This window comes from Pyrenophora tritici-repentis, chromosome 2, assembly GCF_003171515.1.
Source record: "Pyrenophora tritici-repentis strain M4 chromosome 2, whole genome shotgun sequence".
Taxonomy (NCBI): Eukaryota; Fungi; Ascomycota; class Dothideomycetes; order Pleosporales; family Pleosporaceae; genus Pyrenophora; species Pyrenophora tritici-repentis.
The window spans coordinates 3,728,986-3,747,853 of record NC_089391.1 but is presented as its reverse complement, the minus strand read 5'-3'; the positions used below and the strand labels follow the sequence as shown (position 1 = coordinate 3,747,853).

Genomic DNA, 18,868 nt, shown 5'->3' with positions numbered 1-18,868 from the left:
GAGGCTCTGCCCCTCCTAGGCCCGAGGTCTATCGAATTTCTTCACCTCTGTCGACATGCAGCAGTCTTTGTTTAGAACTGAGGCTGATACGGCAGACACGAGTGTGATCGGAGCGCTTGGCACATATGCCGGACCGAGTTACTAACGGCGCTTCCTCCGGTTTGTTGCGATATCTCGTGATGTAATGCACGCCGCATAACTCTTCTGCGGCGCGGTCTAGCAATACACCCAGGCGCCTACAATGCCACTTCACAACTTGGACCCACGCGCGGCTGAGTCGCTGCGCATCTTCTGCGCCTGAGAATTTCAAAAAAAAGTCTTCCCAATTTTGATCCGAAGACGGGTGGGGCTCACTCAAGTTTCGACAACCCTACCGGCTTCTGTGTTTGGAAGATGGGCCTGAGACACTGAATCATGGTAGCAGGAACGCGGCACTAAAGCATGCTACCAGACGCTACGACAGGCTCGGCGCACGAGCAATTCCAGACGTTTGGCTGGAGTCCCCGTGGAGTGAGTTTGTGGATTTTGGTGGACACCTGACGACATGCGACAAGAAGCTGGGGCAATGACAGTTGCACTTGCGAGCAGGCTGGTACCCTACACCACAACCACGTGCGGGACGGAAGTGCACTGTCCTGCGCGCTTGGAGATGTGCCCGCAGCCCACTGTACGGTACGTATGCGCTCCTGTCCGGCACAGCGCGCCGTCGTCGAGACCCGAGACCGTGATATTGCCGTTAGCTCTCGCTCCACCCTCACATGTCCAGTCGGAATCAGCCCACCCCGGACTCGTCGCTGGCCCCACGGCCACCAGGCGGCAAATTCAATGAAGTTTCATGGCGCTAGTGGCTTGCAGCACCATCTTCTCCATACTCCACCGTTGGGCGCGACCGTCACGAGCGTCGCAGAGTAGCCTTGTTCTGCCGCTCGTCTTCGACTTCGAGGGCGGGGTGCCACCCCAGAGTCAGTTAGTTTAGGGACGAGATCCGGTGACACGCATATGAAGGCGACCAACCTCTTGGTTTGCTTATTCGTCTGCTGTCGCGCCGACCTCTGGGGGCGTGGCTGCTTGCCTGAAAACAAGGTTCTCCGGATGCGCCGCACGGCTGTGGCTAGCAAAAGGGAAACGTGACGACAAGTCAAAAGGTGCCACCAGTGTGCTTACCGACGCACAATTCGTTGGTTCAACACCGTTCGGGGAACAGCAACAGGGTGGTCACTCACAATCCCTTTCCGTCCCTCAGCTAATCTTGATGTTCCGCGTTTGGGCCTATAAGCGGTAAGCCAGGCATGTGCTGTACGGGGCACACCAACCCTCGGGAAAGCCGTACTCAATTGGCGACCTCCCGCTTCCATTCCATTTCCCTAGATGGTCCAATCAATAGCTGCATGCAAATATCCTGGGACATGTGCTCGACCCACCGCAAGGGATGGAGCTTAAGGCGGCCTACACGCTTACCATGCCATTTCCATACCGAAGCGGTGCACAACGGCCTACTGAAATCATTCAACATCAACGGGCCCAGTCCTGGCAAGCGAGATATCTCATGTCCCCGCTTGACAAAGAGTAAACGACCATGCGTTGGCGCGCAGTGGCCTCGCCGCCGACAAACATTCGCCATGTCCAGAACAAAGGTAATTGGACATGTATGATCATGTGTTGCTTCTCATGGCAGTCAGCGTGATGCGCCGCGAACCAAAGACTCCCAAAACCCCAAACAAACGGCGCATCAAGCAGTCTTGGCTGGAGAGGCGTCACTTAGCGCCCATCCACGCGAACCTCGTATCTCGTTCATTCGCCCAAGCACGACAGCCTCGGAGAGCCTGCAAGGATCTTACAGGAAAAATCTGCAGGTCTCGCCAACTAGGACTGGCTCTATGGGTTGCTTGGGTGAGCTTGGCGCCCCAGGTTTCCACGCCTCCCCCCAGCCGTATCCCGGACCAACTGTTGTACTGCCAGATTGAGCGATATACCCGGCTATCTAGAACAGATGCATAGACACCCTGGGGTTACTCAGACCTCTTGACGCGTAGTAACCACGACAGCATACCTCACTCTCTATGACAGGTCGACTCAGCCGCGTGCCAATCGTACATGCAGATATGCTCACTTACACTGGTGGCGGGCTGGCGCGAGCGGCCCATGGGGAGTGGTAGTCATCCTTCCAGAACTGTAGGATGCGGAGCAGTAGCCCGGGTAGGCCTAGGCTGCTAATTGCAATGTTACCATCGCGCAAGCCACAAGCGCACTGTGCTGCAGTATCACTGTTGCTTAGGATCCGATATTAAAAGCTCGGGAATCCCACCGCTGATCGTGCTTTCCAGACATCCCCAGCTTCTCTTCTCTCAAACGCTGCGCGGGATTCCTCTTCTAGTGCGAAGAGCCTCCTCAACTCGTTACGCCCAAAACAAAAGCACAACAACAACCGCAATCATGCCAGGAGGTGGTGTCGTTGCCGTCACCGGCACGACCGATGTCAACCGCGTCGAAGCCCCCGTTACCGTCCGTGCCTACCTGATTGTTGCTTTTGCAGCCTTTGGTGGTATCTTCTTCGGATATGATACCGGCTGGATGGGTGGTGTCCTTAACATGGACTACTTTATCAAGCAATACACTGGAGCCGAATACCCCGACGTCAAGTTCCCCGGCGTCGACCACTTGGACATTCAGATCACCGACTACCGCAAATCTACCTTCACTATCGCACCATGGCAACAATCCCTTGTTACATCTATCCTCTCCGCTGGGTATGTTGAGTATCTGCTGTACCATGTTCCACAGTTCTAACATAGGCTAGTACTTTCTTTGGTGCCATCATGGCTGGTGATATTGCTGACTTTATCGGACGTCGTATCACTATTATCATGGGTTGCGGTATCTTCATTATTGGTGGTATTCTCGAGACTGCCTCTACCGGTCTTGGTGTCATGGTTGCTGGTCGTCTCATTGCTGGTTTCGGTGTTGGTTTCATATCCTCCATCGTTATTCTGTACATGTCCGAGATCGCGCCCAAGAAGGTCCGTGGTGCTGTTGTTGCTGGTAAGTACTTTCCTCAGTATATTCGATTCATACACTGACTTTGGCAGGATACCAATTCTGCATTACCATCGGTATCTTGCTCGCCAACTGCGTTGTCTACGCTACCCAGAACCGTCGTGATACCGGATCCTACCGTATTCCGATCGCCGTCCAGTTCTTGTGGGCTGTTATCCTCGCTGTTGGTCTCGCTCTTCTGCCAGAGTCCCCCCGTTACTGGGTCAAGAAGGGAAAGCTCGACAAGGCTGCTTCCGCCCTTGGCCGTGTCCGTGGCCAACCCCTCGACTCCGAATACATTCAGGATGAACTTGCTGAAATTATTGCCAACCACGAGTACGAGATGTCCGTTCTTCCCCAGACCAGCTACCTTGGCTCCTGGATGGCCTGCTTCGAGGGCAGCATCATGAAGCCTTCTTCCAACGCTCGCCGTACTACTCTCGGTATCTTCATGCAGGCTATGCAGCAGTTGACTGGTATTAACTTCATCTTCTACTTCGGCCCCGTCTTCTTCCAGCAGCTCGGTTCGATCAGCGACCCCTTCTTGATCTCCCTCGTCACTACCCTCGTCAACGTGCTCTCTACCCCCGCCTCGTTCGTCATGGTTGAGAAGATTGGACGTCGTCCTCTCCTCATCTTCGGTGCCGCCGGTATGGTTGTCATGCAGTACATCGTCGGTGCTATCGGAGCCACCGCTGGCAGGAACACTGTCGACCATCCCGCCAACCCCAACGCTACCAAGGCCATGATCGCATTCATTTGCTTGAACATTTCCGTCTTCGCCACCACCTGGGGACCTTGCGCCTGGATTGTCATTGGTGAAATCTTCCCTCTCACCATCCGATCCCGCGGTGTTGGTCTTTCCACTGCTAGCAACGTAAGTACCGCCATTGTCGAACAATTCAAGTAATGAATACTGACTTCAAATAGTGGTTCTGGAACTGCATCATCGGTATCATTACTCCCTACCTTGTTGCCGACCGTCCCGACTCTGCTCGTCTCGGATCCAACGTCTTCTTCCTGTGGGGTTCCCTCTGCTGCATCTCCTGTAAGTCCTCTCGAAACACCGACGCCCATTTCAAAACACCAGACTAACAGCTCCCTAGTCCTCTTCGCCTACTTCTTCGTTCCCGAGACCAAGGGCCTCACTCTCGAGCAAGTCGACAAGATGTTGGAGGAGAGCACTCCCCGCACTTCTCGCAAGTGGAAACCCCACAGCACCTTTGCCGGCGAGATGAACCTCGCAGAGAAGCACATCGAGATCCCCGTGGAGAACGTTGCTGCCAAGCACGAGTCCGTCTAAGGGCGGAAAGTGTCTGGTCCAAGAGACTTTTACGACATGTGGGATGGGTTAGGTGGAATCACGATATCGGTGCATCGTTATTGTAATTACCGGAAGCTCTTTTTCACTCCATCACATTGATTGCAATGGACTGCAGAATCTTCTAGTTTGATGAATATATATATATATATATCCGGAGTGCCAGTCAATCAGTCGTTGATCTGGTACCTCTTTAGCTACTTGCGCTCTCGTCGGACAAACCACCCCTCGTCAAGCAATTATTTTAATCTTTATTTTTTCTCCTCTGCTCTTGATTTTGCCACCCAGCAAACATCCATACGTAGAACATTTCCTATCCCGTTCCCGCACCCCCGCCATCACGATGCCCCAACCCCCTGGATCCCGGAAACCAGTACCCGTTAAACACCGCCCTGCGCGTCGCAAACAAGCGCGCTCTGGCGATCACGCGACTTTATCTGCATGCCCTAAACACGCGCCCTGAGACCCAGTACCACGTTTCCATGTTCTGGGCCCAAAGTTAGGCCTCGCGCCCCTTGGTGTCGCGGTAGCAGTAGCAGTTGCGCTAGCCAAACCGTGCGGGGAAGCAAGTCTGTGTGTCTTTCTGTGTGTGTGCTACCCCAAGTTAAGAACATGTACTTTAACTATGTGGTACCGAGCTAACGGGGCTGAAGCCGTTTGCTTGGGAGAGAAAAAAAAAGGTAATCTTATTGCCACCTATCCGCTCGTTTTTGTATGACGGCATGGCTGGTTTGATCAAGGGGGTTGAATGGTTATTGCGGTTGGAGGTGAGATGATCGGGGATAGGCGAAAGGGGTGTTGTGTCTTGAACTACGTGCATGAATGGGGTAGGTAGTACAGGATATGCCCTGCTTACATTCAGCTGGCAGGGGGAGGTCAGATGAGCATGTAGCACCCAGCCCTCGCTCATCTTCTATGGAGCAGGGCGCATAATTTTATTCATAACTTTTGTAATATTCGTCTTGCCGCGATATGCCATATTTGTATGACCTTTGACAGGAGAGAAAGGTGTGAGGTGAGGTGAGGTGAGGTGAGGTGAGGTGATGGAAAGAAATGTGCATGGTTTGTGTTCTGATGTTTTTTGTTGAAAGAACGGAGTGCATCTTACATGGTACGTGTTTGGGGCGCTGGTGGTTGCATGTCAGATAATGGTATGGTAGTACTTGGGGACTGGACTAGTGGACCTGCGTTTTGTGGCATTGGAGGTACGTTTGGTGGGGTGGTACGCGAGTAATCGAATGTTTTCGAGGGGTTCTAGGCTTCAGGAACGAAACACGGTGATAGTTCATCTAAGTTGTCATACGTTCGTACATAGACAGCTCTCATTCACGAAGCATGTGATATTGATCGGAGGGAACATGGACCGAGTTTAACACAGTGGAGGTCCCCTGATAACTAATAAGCACTATTCTGTACATAGAAATTCGAGTCAAAATAAGTCAAAAAAAAAGTTGACGACATCGATAGAGCCGTTGAAGCCATGGTGGATACATAGAGATTGTACATAGCCCATAACCCAAAGAAGACTAGCGCCTCCGTCATTGCTAGCGGCCCCGCATGCAAGGGTCGGTCGCGATGTCCCTCCAAAGTTTTGAGAGTGAGCATCTACAAGTTCTCGACGCCACACACAAACCACCATGGAGTTCCAAAGAGGAGAGCGCGTAAACCTAAACTTCGATACCGGCGCAGTCGAGAAGCTGGACCATGAAGAACAACAGCATGCGTCTCCCATGCCCGTGTTCCCCTCCTTTGTCGGCGACATTCAAGAGCGCGATTCATCTCTAGCTAACCCTCCCGTCGCGCCCTCACCTAAGCCAAATGTAAACGGGTTTCCGGCACACAAGAAACGCGTGCCGAAAGTATCGGCTTTCAAGCAACAGCGCGCAGCAAAAGAACAGCAAGCTGCTGCTGCCGCTGCCGCCCCGCCAAAAGCGCCTCCCAAGGCACAAGATGCGCCACAACCACAAACGAAGCCACGGAGCGCGTTTGGTGTTGACCGCGATGAGGAAAGGAGAGCAATAGACGAGGAGAATAGGCGGACATTGGCTGCCATGTCCGATGCAGAGATTGAACAAGAGCGACAAGATCTTCTGTCAAGTCTCAATCCGGTGTTGCTGCAGAAGTTGCTCTTGCGGTCGAACATCGACGACGGGAGCAATGAGCGCGACTGGGACTCTGTGCCACCAGAACCGGTACCTGCAGCAGAGGTACCACCACCTGTGACTGACCAAGCCGAGCTAGAACCGCAAACCAAGGCGCCGAGTACAAAGAAAGTTTCCTTTGCAGCCACAGAACCAGAAGACGTAGCACCATCAGCACCAGCACCAGCACCAGCACCAACACAAGAACCCGCAGTCGTTCCTTCCATACCTACAAATCATCCCGAAGCAGAAGCAACCACCACATCGCCATCTGTCCCCGACGAACAACCCACAGACTCCATCCACTTCCCTCAACCTCCACAACCTCCTTCTCTCGACCCCGGCGACCCTGCCTTCCTCAAAACGCTACACGAGAAATACTTTCCCTTGCTCCCCTATGACCCGTCGACGCTCTCCTGGATGGAGCCCATCGACCCTTCCGACACAAAATCTCCATACCACCCCTCGCAAACCGCCCTGAACCCCGCCGAGCTCCGTTTCGACTTTTCAGGCAACCTGCTTCCCCCGAGCGTAGCGCGCAGTATACCGACCGACAGGGGCTTACATCATCACGCTGAAGCCCCAGAGGCAGCGGGCTACACAATACCGGAGCTGGCAGTGACGGCGAGGAGTAAAGTCGCAAGCCAGCGATGTATCGCGTATCAGACTCTGGGCAGGATTCTGTACAGACTGGGCAAGGGGCAATACGGTGCTGAGAGCCCGAAGAAGAACACTGACGGGCCAGTGCGCATTGCGAAGAATCCAGACGTGCAGGACGATGACGAGGAAGGAGAGTGGGTTGAGGACGATGTGGGTGCCGCCATTTCAGAAGGACTCTGGCAGTGCGTTAAAGAGGGAAGGGTAATTGAGACTTTGACAGAAGAAGCGAATAAGGAGCGTGGTCATCTTACAGCACGCACATATGCTCAGGAAGCGCTATGGAATTGGCAGAGGGGAGGTGGAAGGAAGACAAATGCCGTGTAAAGTGCAATTGCGGAGTGGAAGATTAGCTAGCTACTCAGTCATAATACACTATTTACTGCCATCATTATATACGCCATGCCCCACTGTGTTCTTCACTATCCGTTGTCAACACAAGAAAAGAAGGAAACCAGTCCATTATGCTCAAGGTTAAAGTCTATAGCGATAGGACCCCTTGGCTATGCAATACCCTTCCTACTCTATCCTACTAATGCCAGTACCAATACAACCGACACCAAAGTCCGCACCCACCGTTCACTCAACGCCCTTGTTCCTCTTAGGTGGCGACTCCATACCCGAGCCACTCCTCTTCTCCCCAACGTGCATCGTGGCCACAAGGCAGGAGCTAAGCCCTCACATACCACATTAGCGCCAGCTAACAAGATCAAAAAAAGGTATCAAGGGGATGGGGGCAGGTAGCGCTCAAAAAGAAAAAGGGCTTACGCCTTCTCCACGCCTTCAATGACCGGAATGTTGGCCATATCCACAGGTTCCAAAGCCGGCATCTCGTCATCTGAATCAACGAGGAAATCCTGCATTTCGATATCTGGCTTGGGTTCTTCATGGTCGGTGCGCTCGGGTTTCCTGCATACGGCCTGTGTGTACTGTTCCGCTAGATCGGCCCTTACGTAGACGACGCCAGCGCTGACTTTGGGGCGGATCTTGTCCTCCTTGTTTAGTACTTCGCCTTCGTCTACCACTTTTTCCACGCTCTCGTCGTTGTAGCTGCGCCATTCGTTGCTCTGGAAGTCGTAAATGTAGATCCAGTAGTGGCCGCCCTTGACGTCGCCACGGTGCGTGAAGATGGCGTGGAGACGGTAAGGGACAGAGTTGCAATCGCGGAAGACGTTGTCGATCTCTGATTCTAGGCTGCTGATTTGGGCGTCGATGCCGGAGAGTTCGATGGCAAGGTCCACAGCGCTGTTCTGGAGGGTGTCGGATAGTTCGGGAGGTGGTGTCGGGAGAGAGATTAATGTTGCTGCCTCGTGACTTTGTTCTTCTGATTTTTCTGTCATCAGGCTGTTAATATAGTCGCTAGTGGCCTCAAGACACTCGGGGAGATTCATGCCCTCGAGTCCCGTTGTCTGAAGCTTTGTCCTCTTCGCCTCAAGCCCCCGTAGTTGCTTTTGCTTTGCCCATTGCGTCTTACGAAGGTCTAGCAACTGATCCTCGCTTAGGGTAGGCGTCTGTGCAAGATACCGGTCGAGATACATGACCTTTTCGAGACCGACGTGAGAACGGTCATATATAGCCTCGCCTTTTTCGAACTGCAATCGCTTCACGTTGATGATCTGGATGGGTGCGGGGCGCTCGACATAGTCATATCTCGAACCGCCACCGCCCTCTATCTCGCTCAGGCCAAAATCTTCGTCTAGTGTAGCGTAGAGTGAGCGATCGCGCCGACCAGTAGCGACAAGGAAATGATCTCGGAATTCATGGGCTTTCTCTGTTCCTCCTGGTTTCTCCATGACCGTCGTGACTTCTCCAAAGAACAGGTCCTTGATAGCATCTCCTTGCTCGCCTTCCCGTAGGATGGTGTCGCCCGTAATTGCGCAACGTATGAGATCAAATATGTTGGCCATTACTTCGGCCGCATCTTGCTGTCGAGCGCTCTCCTCAATCCTGCCGATCTTAGTGCTGGACGGTACAGCTGGTTTGATGGCTGGCTTGGGGTCCGCTCGTGGTGGAACCGGCGGGGGCCGGGTCGGTGGAGCAGGCATATCACTATCATCTGGTTTCGACTGTTTCGTTGAATCATGGTCCCGCGCAGTGGTATCGTCGTCCATGACTGAGTCTGCAGGAGTGATGGGCTCTGCATCGCCGTCCTTCATATCCGAGTCGGCCGGGCTGGTGTCATCAACGCTGATAAGAGAACCCGCAGGAACATCAGCAGGTGTGAATAGCTCAGCAGCAGGTGGTAGCATGGGGCCGTAGACTGCCGCTCCATCAATGGTACCTAGGGCTGTGCCCTTTGTAGCATCTGCTTGCGGTGATTGTACTGATTCCTCGGGATTGTCTGATTTGCAAAGTGCTAGAGAAGCAATGTCTATTGCAGGCTGTACTGTGTCGGTGGAGGCGGTGATCATACGCTCGAACAAACTTCGCAGTTCGCGGACGACTCGAAAAGGTCAGTACTCGAATAACCGAGGCTGGAAGTGTACTTACATTTTTGCGCTGTCACCACCCTCTCCGCTGTGACAGCGATGCGACCGACTTTCTTGTCCTTTAGAGCTTCTGGTGAGATGTCTTGCATGTGATGCTCACAGTTAAGAATGAGTTCTCTTAGTGGCTTGATGGTGAAGAGGAACTGAAGTACACTGTTGAGGTAGCATGTGTTGCCGATATTGCGAAGACCCACTGGCCACGTCTCAAGAGGATAGTTGTTACGCCGCATCACTGGCATGCTAGAGTTCGACGGTTGGTTATCAAACCTCTGAGACTGATCTTGTTGGATGAGGGCACAAGCTCTCTCCATCCTTTCCCTTTCATTCGAACCGATGTCGTAGGTGCTGAGCACGGACTCCAAAACGGCTGGATCGAGCGCCACGCTCCTGTCAGCTACGTTGAAGGCAGCATATGCGTCGCCTAGATCCATCTCAGGCTCGCTGATGGTCCCGAACTTGAGGAAATTGCGTAGTCGTTCGCTCTGCCGATGCTCTGCTATCACACGCAATGCCTTTTGCGCAGTTTCCACCTCTGCAGGGTTATCTTGAGTCTATGTAGGATGTTAGTGCTCGTGCCAAGACAACCAAATTCATACAGGGTCTCGAGTCCATAGTACCTTTAACGAATACATGGTCTGGACAAAGTCGTCAGCCGCGCCGTGCTCGAGCTCGAACCATGCCATGGCTTGCTCGTATGTTTCGATGGAACCAGACGCTTCGGCTCGTATCCTGTCACTATCGCGCACATCGCCTAGAACTCGCAGTTGCTTTCTCGCCTCCTCGGCCTGTATAAGGCTAATATCTGATAGCCTTGATCTAAAGCAGCCTATAATGTGGTCGTCGCTAATGACGCCTGCGTGGGTCGGGTCGATACCGAAATACTGGTATGCGCGCTCTGTCTCCCGTTTAGTAGTAACTCCCTTCGAGGCCAGCATAGCAACCTGCATGCCAAGCACCTCACTTTTGCGACCAGCTGCCAGATCCTGTAAGCATTCAAAATAGTAACTCTTGTTTTCAATGTCCAAAGCACATTGTCGGGAGAAGGCGAAGAGAATCAAGGCGTCGTCAAAGTCACCAACTGCACCTAGACTAGCGTAGTAGCTACCCAATGTCAGCACAAAGACTAGTGAGAGAGAGAGGTAAAGTGAAGCGGGGTGCGTACGGATGATCCTCTTCGTGGTTTGTGTTGCGTGTCTCCCGTCCCTGAGCCTTGGCATCTGCAATTGTCAGTTTCCACAGGTGTAACAGGCCGGTCAAACGTGAACATACAATCTGCGCATGCTAGTGCCTGTTCAAGATAGGGTCTTGCTGGATTACAATCAAACGGTTGGTGTCTGCAGTTCACACGTTCACTCTGAGGAATGTCAAGTATGATGGAGTTAAGTTCATAGCGAGCATCCTCGATAGTTTCGCGTAGTGTTGTCCCCGTGGTGGCGGGCTCCTCCGGCTTAGGGAGGTACCAGACTTCAACAAGGGTGCCGTCTTCGTCTTCTTCTTGACGGTTTTCGAACCCCAAACGCTTGAGAATCAAGTCGCAGTCCCTACCAAACGTCTTGAGAAATTTCTTGTTCAGCAAGGGTATCCGTGCTTTGCCCTTGGTTGGGTTGAGGGAATCCTGCAGGTATGTGTTGAGATAGTCAGGGCCATCAACCCTACGTGCCATGACTGTGTCGGCTCGGTCGCCAGCAATGCGCTTCGCCGCCTCCAATCGCCTCCTCAACTGGGCCTGGTTTGTCAGGGTATCAATGTCCTGGTCGGAGAAGCGAGGCGGCCTCAGGCTTATCCGAACTTCGACGGCGCATTCTGGGGCGGAGCAGCGGAAGGTGTAGGTGCGTGGTCGTAGCTGGGCGTCGAGCCTGTCGCTGCCGTTCGAATCGTCTTCGCCATGGTAGAGGAAATGGTGCAAAGCATATTCTTGATTGCCCTTTCCACAAGATTTTATATTGGCAGTGCCAGATTGGTGCTGGACAAGCACGTCGACATGCCAGCGACAAGTTGAACAGTATGAAGCAATACGGTAGGCAGATTCCAGGCCTAACTCGCCGTCTGGGGCAAGACCAAGCGACTGCTCTTGCTTGACGAGCAAGTTGTGTCGGCAGTTCCTGTAGGGTACGGCAGGGACGGCTGGTGCCTGTGTGTCATGTTGCGGCGGCGCACTCGTCAACAGGTTGCGGCCAGCGCGTTCCTCGTGTCGCGGGTCGTATGTGAAGAGATCTTGGAGTAGCCGTGGGGCTGTCTTGCCTGTGGTGCTTGGTTAGCATGCGTGGAGCCAGCATGCCTATGGGCACAGTACCGGGGGCCATTGCTGCTGTGCGCCTGGGGAAGCAACAGTGTGGCGCTGATTATAGACGACCGGAGAGGGAATGGTATGGGAGCACAGTACACGGGACGAGATGGGTTGGATGACGTCCAGAGAGGAGAACAAAGGGTGTGATTGATGTGTTTACAGAGCAACCATAGTAGACGGCAACTGCCTAGCAAGCCAGCAGGACCACTATGACTACGACTGCTGAATTACAGAAAGCACAGTGCAGGTAGTGGGCACGTGCATGGCCCTTTGCTGTGCACAACCGAAACACCAAACCGCAAATGTAGGAGCGGCGAGGGCGGACACTTTCTGCTGGCAGTCAATGTGACAACAGTGCAGCCTTGTCCATGGCGATGATGATGCAGTGCCCGCCGCCCGCGCCGCCGCCCTGACCGCCAAGCCGCTTGCGCTGATGGGTCTGGCGCCTGTTCCCGCACCCCGACTTCACCAACGTCTAGAGAGCTCACGACAAGGCAATTCCGACGCCCAATTCCGCCCGTCATGGCCGAACACGCGACATACCACCCGCGGGATGCTATCCATAACACCGTCCTCACGGGAACGCAAACCACAGTCATCGGTGCCCTCATAGCCGGTGTCCAGAACACGCTACGAAAGCAGAATGTCGGAGCCATGGGCGTCCTCACCCATTCGGGACACCTTATCGCCGTCTTTGGTCCGTACCTGATGGGTTTCTGCGCTCTGGCATTGGACTGAGCTAATTGGTGTACAGGCACCGCGGGAGTCGCATATCAATTCACAAAGGACGCGGCCGCCAACTTGCGCCGAAAGGATGATACCTACAATGAGGCCATGGCTGGTTTCGCCGCTGGTGCCACTACTGGCATTTTCCGTATGTGCCATTATCTGGAGGTCCGGCATGCCACTAACCAATTCCAGGACGAAGCCTTCCCTACATGCTCGGTGCCGGTGCTTTGTTCGCTACCGGCATGGCCACATTCAACTACGTTGGTGGAATTCGAGGCGTAGGAGACATTCGCGACCAGGTCGATGATGATGGCGAGGTTGAACGTAGGGAAGAGTTGAAGAAAGTGCGCAGACGGCCATTGTCTGAGACTCTGGAACAACTGGGTGAAGGCCGAGGTATATCGACTATCCACGGATCCATGCAATTGGCACTGACTGTACTAGGAATTTATGGCCCTGGCTGGGAAGAGAGGAGGCGGCAGCGATTGTTGGAAAAGTACGGCATCGATGTCAAGGCAGCCCAAGAGGCAGCATAAACATACATATACACTTTCCTACGAGTTCGCAACATGAAATACCCGATCGGAAGCACACGGGCTACATCTGTGTAAATATCCCAAACAATTGAACCGTGTCCAGAAACCTTTCAATCACTCCAGAGTTCGCCGACGGAGCTTTTGCAGCCATTCTCGAAAGCAATTGCAGGGTCAGTCGGCATAAGAGGGACATAGAACCAACGTCCCTAATAGGCAATCTCTCTCTGCATCTGGGTTGGTCTTGGTTTTATACAAGTTGAATCACATGCTATCTGTAGTTGCTACCTGCATCAGACCATCCGGCTATGCATACACAGCTATTCAAGAAAGAAGAGCCGCATCCCATGCAACTAGGCGCATAGACTGAATCTTAATGAACTCTTGATCCAGCTGATAATGATGGTTGTACGCCTTGACCTTTCCCACCAAGACGCGCATGCGACGCCATTGGCGAAAACGCGGGGTAGCTTGCATCCCACCAGCGCGATGATGTCGTTGCCTCGGATTGTCTCGATACATGTACCTTCGCTGTGAAGCACATGTATATAGACATTCCTTCCCAAGATCAATCCATAAATGCCATCTTAGCAAGTTCAAGCGCCGCGACATACCTAACCTACGCAGCCATGCGATCACCGCCACGTTCTCCCCACCATACCTCACAACCCAACGCGTGCGCCCTCGCGACGTCTCCCTCAGCCCTAAACTAGGCATAATACACGCCCCCAACACGACAAAGAAATGACCACCACAAATCTAAAAGAAGACTTCTACCGCCAATTCCAGAAAGATGTCGCAGGTCCGTTTCCACCTATCCCGAAACATTCGCAAACAAACATAACTAACACCACCACAGACCTCAGCGCGCAGATATCCTCCCTCCCCTCCACCCCACCCGCAAGCGCCACCCGCACCGAAGCAATCGACGCGTGTCTCGCAGGCATCGACCGCCTCTCACACGATGTAAAAGACGCGTCGAGTTATCTGCCAGGGTACGACCAGCGGACGTATAGCGAAACGATAAAATCGCTATCTGAACAGTTGCAGAATATCCGGAATACTTTTTCTCCCCCCAAGAAATTCAGCTTCAAGAATCGGAAGAAAGATGCTGCGGTCGCAGAGCCAGCAGCTCATGTTACTCAGAAGACAACGGACGAGCAGGATACTACGACTACGACTACGCCGATTGCAGTCCCAGAACAACCTTCAACGCTCTCTCATAAATCCTCCACCCGTATCACACTGCCACCCCCCTCCTCCAACGCCTCCTCGGAACACACCACCTCCTCACCAACCCTCTCCCACCTAACCAAGTGCATCGTCGACCTCTCGCCCGCCACACAAAACGGCACCACCCCCTTCGCCGCCCTGTACCTCCGCGAAATATCCCACTCGCTCATAATATGCGGCCAGGTCGCTGGCGCAATACACATAACAGATGTCTCGGATAGTGTGATAGTGACGGCGTGTCGGCAGTTTCGTATGCATGGGAGTAAGAATGTGGATGTCTATTTGCATAGTTCGAGTCGGCCTATCTTTGAAGACTGTGATGGGTTGAGGTTTGCGCCTTTGCCTGGGGTTTATGTAAGTTTTCCTTTTTTTTCGTGGATATTCAAAGGAGATGTTGGCTTTGCTTCAATCAAGGTACTAATGTTGCGTAGATGACACCGGATATGGCCCAGTCGGACAATCAGTGGGATCAGATTGATGACTTCAAGTGGCTCAAGGCGGAACCAAGTCCACATTTCACCATCCTTCCCAAAGGCGAGCGTGTTGCTGATGAGGTCTGGAGAGACAAAGTACATAGTGGTGATGATGTGGGCTTGCATGATATCCTCAAGGCCGTTGGTGTGCGGTGACAACAAGACTCATGATGATGATACTATAAGTCTAATACAGCTCTACACATGTATATTTCAGCAGCCTTTCCTCCAATATAGATCATGGGAAGACATCACGATGCAATCAATACGCTGTTGACGGCCGTAATAAAAGGTGCTGTATATTACATGCTAGTCTGATACCGGCAATGTTAACTGGTAGTACATGTGATGAAAACCTGCCTAGCTAGAGGACACTCCCTAGAAAGATCATACCACCACCCCTTGCCATAAAACCATTGTCTAACTATGTGTGCAGAGCCGACATGCTCAATGCTAGGCGTGATAGGCAAAGCAAGAATGTCTCATCAAGCTAACCCACCACAGCAACAGTGTCTTCGTTGGGTAAAATGCGAAACCGTGCGGGGAAAACTGTTGAACGACTTATGCGAAGTGTGCGAAAGCGAGGGCGACAACGATAGCTGCAAGAGAGCTCTTTCCTGCACCAATGACATGGCCAGTGTTGACAGGAACCTCGACGTAACTGGGTGAGGGGCTGACGATCGAATCGTTGGCGGTGGTAGATGGGTATACTGGACTGTATGATGAGTTAGTGAGTGTGCAATGATTTTTCAAATACTAGTCAAAGACTTACCCAGACCCGGAAGGAACTGCAGAAACGCTCGACGGGACACTTGTTGAAATACCCTCGGTATCAGTACTGGTCGTGTTGCTAGGCCCACCGGCGGAAGGAGGCGCAGTGACATAAGATGTGAAGGTTTGCGTCTGATAGCTGGTGATGTTCATGGTGCTCTCCGGTACAGTAATGTTGGAAACCGCTGGAACCGACGGGCTGAGGTAGCCTGATGTCGCAGAGGTTAAAACTGGGCGTGTGTTGGATGTTATACCTTGGGAGCTGGTTGCGTTGGGAGCTTGTGGTACACCGCCCGAGTAAGTGCTTGACGGTGCGATCGAGCTGCCAGAAGGGACAGTGTAAAAGCTGGATGAAGCCCCAATAGAACCATTTGCCGAGGGGAGGGAAGTGGGTACAGTATCCGTTTGGGTGTTGCTGATAGTTGCTGAAACACCACCGGAGGACAGTGAGGTGAGTATAGTGCCCGTTTGAGTGCCGCTGATAATAGTTGAATCGACGCTCGAAGAAGACCCGACAGAACCGCTGACCGAATAAAGAGAAGTGGGTATAGTGTCAGTTTCGGTGCTGCTGCCAGTAACCGAACCACCGCTGGGTGAAGGCCTGATGGAAAGACCTGTCGAAATCAATGAAGTAGGCACAGTGTCGGTTTGAGTGCTGCTGATGGTGGCTGAACCACTGCCGGATGAAAGACCAACAGAAACGCTTACTGAAGACAAGGAAGTGGGCACAGTATCTGTTTGGGTGCTGCTGCGAGTGTCTGAGCCACCACTGTACGAAGACCCAACGAAAGAGCCTGTTGACGACAAAGAAGTGGGTACAGTATCCGTGAGGGTATTGCTAGGAGTGCTTGAACCACCAGAAATTGAAGGGGATCCGCTCGATGAAGGCCCAACAGGGGGGGTCGCTGAGGTCAGAGAAGCAGACACAGCATCGGTGTTAGAGCTAGTTGAAATACCTGAGGTACCGGGCATAGATGCGTATTCGCTTGATGAAGGCCCAGCAGAGGGAGTCGATGAAGACAGAGAGATGGACACAGCTTCGGTGTTGGAGCTAGCTGTAGTAGCTGAGACACCGGGTATGGATGGGTATCCGCTCGATGAAGGCCCGGCAGAGGGAGTGAGAGAGACAGACACAGCGTCAGTGTTGGACCTAGTTGAAGTACCCGAGACAGTAGGCATGGACGGATATCCACTCGACGAAGACCCGACAGAGGGAGTTGCTGAAGATACAGGGAGAGCCTCGGAACGAGAGCTTGATGGTGCGGCCGAGCTACCCGATGGTGTGGCATACCCGCTTGAAGCGGATTCGATTGGGCCCAATGAGGTAGCCGGAGAACCAGAAGACGGAGCGTTCCCGCTTGATGATGGCCCTGCTGTCGACGAGTCTGTGAAAGAAATTGGCATGGTGTTCGTATTGAGGCTCGAAGACGCAACTGAGCTACCAATAGGAGTGGTATAGCCACTTGAAGACAGACCGATAGAGCTAACAGTGGGAGTCATATAGCCACTTGAAGATGGACCAGCAAGGCTAGTTCCAGGAGATGACATTGTGAGAGACACGGGCATAGATTGCGCACTGCTGCTCAAGAGCGTGACCGAGGCAGAAGGTACATATCCTGGTGTCGTATTTGGGGAAGTAGCGGAGCTAGCAGTAGAGATCGAGTCTGAGTTGCTCTGCGAAGGCACCGTTGGGCTGCCTGGAGAGGTACCGTACTGAATCGAAGAGCTTCCGGGGCTGGGGCCCGCTGAAGGGGTCACCTGGGTGGTAGGTACAGCGTCTGTCTGGCTGATCGATGCGGTGACCGAGATGGCAGGTGGAACAGATGCGGTGTACGAGTTGGAGGGAGCCGCTGAACTAGCTGATGGAAGAGAACCCGGGTTTGTGGATGATGGGACCACCGAGCTCGTAGGAGGGACAACATATCCACTTGAAGAAACAACAAAGCTTGGTACGGCCGACGAGACGGGGATAGAGGCGCTGGTTGCATCGGTGGCAGTGCTGTCTGAAGGAACCACAACGACACTGCTCGAGCCTGTTGGTATGGCTCCAGACGACACGGTGATAATGACCGGAACTGATGGAGTGGCTGAAGATGTCACGATAACGAGGCTTGAACTCAATGAAGAAGCACCATATTCGTTGGAAGCAGGAGCACTCGAAGGTGCGGTAGCCACAGGACCAGAAGAGCTCGGAACAGTCGGGACTGTGATAGACGGGGTGTCATATTCGTTTGAAGAGGGAACAACAGTCGACAGAGCACTCGTCTGAGGGGGAAAGCCGCCGCTTGGATACTCAGAGCTACCGGGGGTTATGGAAGAGCCTGTGATGACACTGACAGAGACGAACGCCGGGTCAGTGGAGTAGCCCGAGCTTGCAACCGAGGGAGGAGGAGGGGGTGCTGGGTATCCGTGGGGAATCGAGGACACTAGGCATATAGTGGTCGTAGCAGTGACAAAGACAACCGATGTCTGAGCTTTGGTAGTATAAGGAGGACAGCTTGCGATATCCGTGCAGATCTCGGAGACCAGATGCGTGGACGTGATCATGACAACCAAGGAGGTGGTGTCGGTATAGGCTCGAGGGGCCACTTTCGACATGTCAGTGATGCTGGGTCAATTGCGGGGTTTGGAGAGTTGGAAGGAGCGACAAGAGAGTGGGATCGAACGGGAACTCTGGTGAAGGGTTGACTTACGAGGACCTGCCAGAGGCTGGACTGCAAGGGCAGTACCTCCGAAGAGGGCGACAAGCTGAGACACCTTCATGGCTAGCGACAAGATGACAGTGCTGGTGGTAGTAGGTGAGAAGATTAAAGAGTGTTCTTGATGGCAAAGATAGCGAGACCAAAGAATCTAGGCCGATGCTGGGGCGGATGGAGTGAGGTAAACGAGTGTAGGAGGTTGGAGTGAGAAGAGGAGGATTATAAACACCGGCAGACGGCTTTTATCGGAGGCCAGGCGCCAAGGTGTGGGTGATCGTTGCAAGATGAGGGCAGGAGTTGGGGAAGGCGCGGTCCCGTATCAGAAACATACCGCAAGCGTCACTGGTCAACAGAGACAGTGCGGGGCTAGCGCACGGCAATATGAAATTGGAATACGTCACATAGCGAAGATAGGAAATGCAAAGTGCAGTCGCTGCATCAGATTGGGAAATGGCACTGCTGCGTGTGAGAGTTCCTTCATCCCGACTCGGGTCAACATTTT

The 18,868-nt window shown here is 53.1% G+C and overlaps 8 protein-coding genes across 8 annotated transcripts; 6 read left to right on the top strand and 2 right to left on the bottom strand.

The window, feature by feature from the left end:
• Positions 1-2,433: 2,433 nt before the first annotated feature.
• Positions 2,434-4,336, top strand: PtrM4_068820 (ProP, Permease major facilitator superfamily; the record flags this gene model as incomplete). The annotated part of the gene is made up of 5 exons (XM_001933555.2): positions 2,434-2,747; positions 2,798-3,039; positions 3,087-3,910; positions 3,964-4,081; positions 4,140-4,336. The coding sequence occupies 5 exons, from the start codon at positions 2,434-2,436 to the stop codon at positions 4,334-4,336; spliced, it is 1,695 nt and encodes a 564-aa protein (XP_001933590.1).
• A 1,655-nt stretch (positions 4,337-5,991) lies between these two features.
• Positions 5,992-7,479, top strand: PtrM4_068810 (RPAP1-C multi-domain protein; the record flags this gene model as incomplete). The annotated part of the gene is made up of 2 exons (XM_066105835.1): positions 5,992-6,616; positions 6,710-7,479. 2 exons carry the CDS (start codon positions 5,992-5,994, stop codon positions 7,477-7,479), a joined length of 1,395 nt encoding a protein of 464 aa, XP_065964462.1.
• Positions 7,480-7,916: 437 nt separating this feature from the next.
• Positions 7,917-11,944, bottom strand: PtrM4_068800 (UBP5, Ubiquitin C-terminal hydrolase; the record flags this gene model as incomplete). The annotated part of the gene is made up of 6 exons (XM_066105834.1): positions 7,917-9,595; positions 9,643-10,192; positions 10,238-10,742; positions 10,804-10,858; positions 10,911-11,882; positions 11,935-11,944. 6 exons carry the CDS (start codon positions 11,942-11,944, stop codon positions 7,917-7,919), a joined length of 3,771 nt encoding a protein of 1,256 aa, XP_065964461.1.
• A 506-nt stretch (positions 11,945-12,450) lies between these two features.
• Positions 12,451-13,193, top strand: PtrM4_068790 (Tim17 domain containing protein; the record flags this gene model as incomplete). Its single annotated transcript, XM_001933552.2, has 4 exons — positions 12,451-12,625; positions 12,683-12,802; positions 12,850-13,053; positions 13,102-13,193. 4 exons carry the CDS (start codon positions 12,451-12,453, stop codon positions 13,191-13,193), a joined length of 591 nt encoding a protein of 196 aa, XP_001933587.1.
• A 741-nt stretch (positions 13,194-13,934) lies between these two features.
• Positions 13,935-15,052, top strand: PtrM4_068780 (tubulin folding cofactor C; the record flags this gene model as incomplete). The annotated part of the gene is made up of 3 exons (XM_001933551.2): positions 13,935-13,992; positions 14,050-14,777; positions 14,855-15,052. 3 exons carry the CDS (start codon positions 13,935-13,937, stop codon positions 15,050-15,052), a joined length of 984 nt encoding a protein of 327 aa, XP_001933586.1.
• A 405-nt stretch (positions 15,053-15,457) lies between these two features.
• PtrM4_068770 (uncharacterized protein) lies at positions 15,458-15,820 on the bottom strand (the record flags this gene model as incomplete). Its single annotated transcript, XM_001933550.2, has 2 exons — positions 15,458-15,611; positions 15,669-15,820. 2 exons carry the CDS (start codon positions 15,818-15,820, stop codon positions 15,458-15,460), a joined length of 306 nt encoding a protein of 101 aa, XP_001933585.2.
• A 508-nt stretch (positions 15,821-16,328) lies between these two features.
• On the top strand, positions 16,329-17,384 carry PtrM4_068760 (uncharacterized protein; the record flags this gene model as incomplete). Its single annotated transcript, XM_066105833.1, has 2 exons — positions 16,329-17,120; positions 17,172-17,384. 2 exons carry the CDS (start codon positions 16,329-16,331, stop codon positions 17,382-17,384), a joined length of 1,005 nt encoding a protein of 334 aa, XP_065964460.1.
• A 90-nt stretch (positions 17,385-17,474) lies between these two features.
• PtrM4_068750 (uncharacterized protein) lies at positions 17,475-17,936 on the top strand (the record flags this gene model as incomplete). The annotated part of the gene is made up of 1 exon (XM_066105832.1): positions 17,475-17,936. The coding sequence occupies one exon, from the start codon at positions 17,475-17,477 to the stop codon at positions 17,934-17,936; it is 462 nt and encodes a 153-aa protein (XP_065964459.1).
• Between the last annotated feature and the right edge of the window lie 932 nt (positions 17,937-18,868).